Here is a 2899-nt window from a genome sequence, read left to right as displayed (position 1 = left end):
CCCGACGCCGTGCGCCGGCCCTCGGCGGGCTGCGGGGCTCCAGACGCCCGGCCCCTCAGCCGCCCGCGGGTCCGACATCTGCAGCCCGCGTCCGCAGCGCCTCCGCAGCCTGCCGCAAGTGGCTCCGGAAAGAGCCGAAGGCCCAGCGCGCCGGGAAGAGCCGAGCGGAGCCCGCGGGCCGGAAGGGGCAGCGCGTCGGCCCCCGAGCGGTCGCGAGAGCTCTGGCTAGCGGAGGCCTGCGACGCAGGCTCGGGGAGGGTTACTGCGTGCTTATGATCGCAGGTTTTTAAAGTCAGTGCTTGAAAGAAGAAACGAAACCTGGGGAGGATTCAGTGAGACCCGGCCGGAAGTCGTGGTATCCATAGACACGCTATCGGAAATTGGGGTTGCTAGGAGGCCTGGGCGCGTCGGCTAGTCTGCGTCACTGCAGAAGTCCTAGAAGGTTACGATTCCGGCCCCAGTGAAGATGAAGACCTGCAGCCTGAGAGACCAAAACTTCAGTCTCTTAAGGTGACTGAAGATGTCGAACCAGGCAGCATGGCAGAGGCAGGGCCAGAGCTGCCTGTAGGGAGTGACCAAGAGCCGCAACCAGAGACGCAAGAAGAGGGCTTCAAAGAGGAGACACCGGCGAGTGCTAAGAATATACACCTACGACTGAAACCCACCTGGACGTCCGAGGAAGAGGCTCCCCACAAGTCCAAGACAGACATTTCTAGCGAGATTGAGCTAGGGATTCCCAAAGAGGTAAAGTCGGAGACATCCAGACAGATAGAAGTAGAGCTTTTCAAGGATTTCGAGGTCCTTGTGGACGAAAAGCATGGGGAGCCAGAGGAGGAAGCCAAACCAGATGTCGCAGAGGATATGCTCATAGAGGCAGCTAAGGAAACAGATCTAGAGCTACGAAAGGAAACCGAGTCTGAGGTTCCAGGGGCCACAATCAGTGAGACAAGATTAGAGTTACTAGAGGGGACCAAACTAGAGGTTTGGGAGGAGTCACTTAGAGAGCAATATGGAAAGACGGGTCTGGAACCTACAGAGCAGACCAAACTGGAATTTCCAAGTGAGAAACTAAGAAGATCAATTGAAGAGGCAGATCTTCAGCCACCAAAGATGACCACACCAGAGATTCCAGAGGAGACACAAAGTAAGTCACCTGAGGAGAAAAGGACAGAGCCACGTGAGCAGGCCATACCAGAGTTTCCAGAAGAGAAACCAAGTATGTCTACTGAGGAAACACAAAGAAAGTCAACTGAAGAGAAAATTCCAGAGCCACTAGAAGAGATCGAATCAGAGTTTTCTGAGGAAAAATCAAGAAAACCAATTGAGGAAACAGTTCTAGAGCCATCAGGAAAGACCAAACCAGAAGTTCAAGAGGAGACACAAAGAAAGTCAACTGCAGAGGAAGTTCTAGAGCCACCAGAGGACACCAAATCTCCAGATCAAAAAGATAAGCAGAAAAAATCAACTGAGGAGACAGGTCTAGCACCATCACAGAAGTCCAGATCAGAGGAGACACTAAGAGAGTCAACTGAGGAGCAAGTTCCAGAGCCACCAGAACAGACTAAACCAGAGTTTCCAAAGAAAGAACCGAGAAAGTCAACTGAAGAAACAGGTCAGGTACCACCACAGAAGATCATACCAGAGGTGCAAGAGAAGACACAAACAGAGCCAACTAAGAAGATAGATTCAGAGTTACCATATAAAGCCAAACCACTACTTAGAATAGAGACACGTGTAGAATTTGCCAAGGAAGATAGGCCAGAACCAATCAGACTTAAGTGTTCTGTAGACAGGGATGAGCCAGAGTGCTCTGACTATCAAACAAGAAAGTTGTTAGTAAAAGAAACTAAAGACGTTTCAAAAGACCCTGTGTTAGAGTCTCTTCCAATAAGTGAAGTAGACTCAGTGAATACAGATTATGAGTTTTCTAAAGGACTCCAAAATCTGTTTCAGTTTTCTGATACCAATTATGAATTCAACTCATATTACTCTGAGTCTCAGAGGGAGTTAAAAGAGTCCTCTAATGAAAAGAAAGATCTGTCCCCAGAGTCAATGACACTGGTACCTAAAGATAAAGAAACCCAGCCAAAAAAAAGTACTGACCTACAATTTGGGTATCTTGAATGGAGCCCAGAGAAAGTTGCAGAGTGGATTTGCCAGCTAGGCTTCCCTCAATACAAGGTATACAAAAATAACATTTTTTGTAATCGTATACTCTCATTCCTCTACCTCTTATTCCTCTATCCTTACCTGAGCTTTTGCATCTTCACTAGAAGGAGTGTAGAAGAGGCATGGACTATGGTAGAGGTAACTTGGATTTTGATTTTGGCCTTTCCACTGATACATATTTGTATATTGGGAGAGGAAGGAAAGGTCACGTTTGTTTTTCCTATTCATCACAGTGATTATACTTCTCTGCAATCCTTGAATAAAGACTAAGAAATTTATGTAGGTTTCTTTTCATAGAAATCTGTATTTCTAAAAAGATTTCATCCAAGGTAGACTTTTTGGTACTTTGTTAGGTTGTTTTAGTAGCAACTCCCTTAACTTGAACTTGTACTATTAATCTTAGTGTCTGCCCCAAATGTGTTATATGTATCATGATCACCTAACAGTACTAATTTATATAGCCAATTAACCAAGGATAGTTTTCTTTTTTAAATAGGGTAAATCCTATTATTTCACTGCCAACTATGTTCCACAAACAAAACAAGATCTGAAATCTTTGGTACCACTGTAGTTAAAAATGTAGTTGAGGCAAGAAAGAAGCACTGGTTGTATCGTGCAAAAAAAAAAATTAAGCAGCAGTATGAAATTTAATCAAGAGTTTAGATGGGGGCTTCCCTGGTGGCGCAGTGGTTGAGAGTCCGCCTGCCGATGCAGGGGACACGGGTTCGTG

The 2899-nt window shown here is 46.3% G+C and overlaps 1 protein-coding gene across 1 annotated transcript in view; it reads left to right on the top strand.

Moving 5' to 3' along the window:
- Nucleotides 1-6: 6 nt before the first annotated feature.
- The window catches only part of SAMD15 (sterile alpha motif domain containing 15), a 10415-nt gene continuing 7522 nt past the window's right edge, over nt 7-2899 (top strand). Inside the window, exon 1 of the mRNA XM_024737836.1 lies at nt 7-2181. Within this exon, the coding sequence (XP_024593604.1) occupies nt 538-2181 (1644 nt within the window). The 5' untranslated portion in view covers nt 7-537. The remainder of the gene's footprint in view (nt 2182-2899) is intronic.

Source organism: Neophocaena asiaeorientalis, unplaced genomic scaffold (assembly GCF_003031525.2).
Source record: "Neophocaena asiaeorientalis asiaeorientalis breed wild unplaced genomic scaffold, Neophocaena_asiaeorientalis_V1.1 scaffold49, whole genome shotgun sequence".
Classification (NCBI taxonomy): domain Eukaryota; kingdom Metazoa; phylum Chordata; class Mammalia; order Artiodactyla; family Phocoenidae; genus Neophocaena; species Neophocaena asiaeorientalis.
Note: the sequence above shows the minus strand (reverse complement) of the source record. Positions and strands in the feature narration are given on the sequence as shown.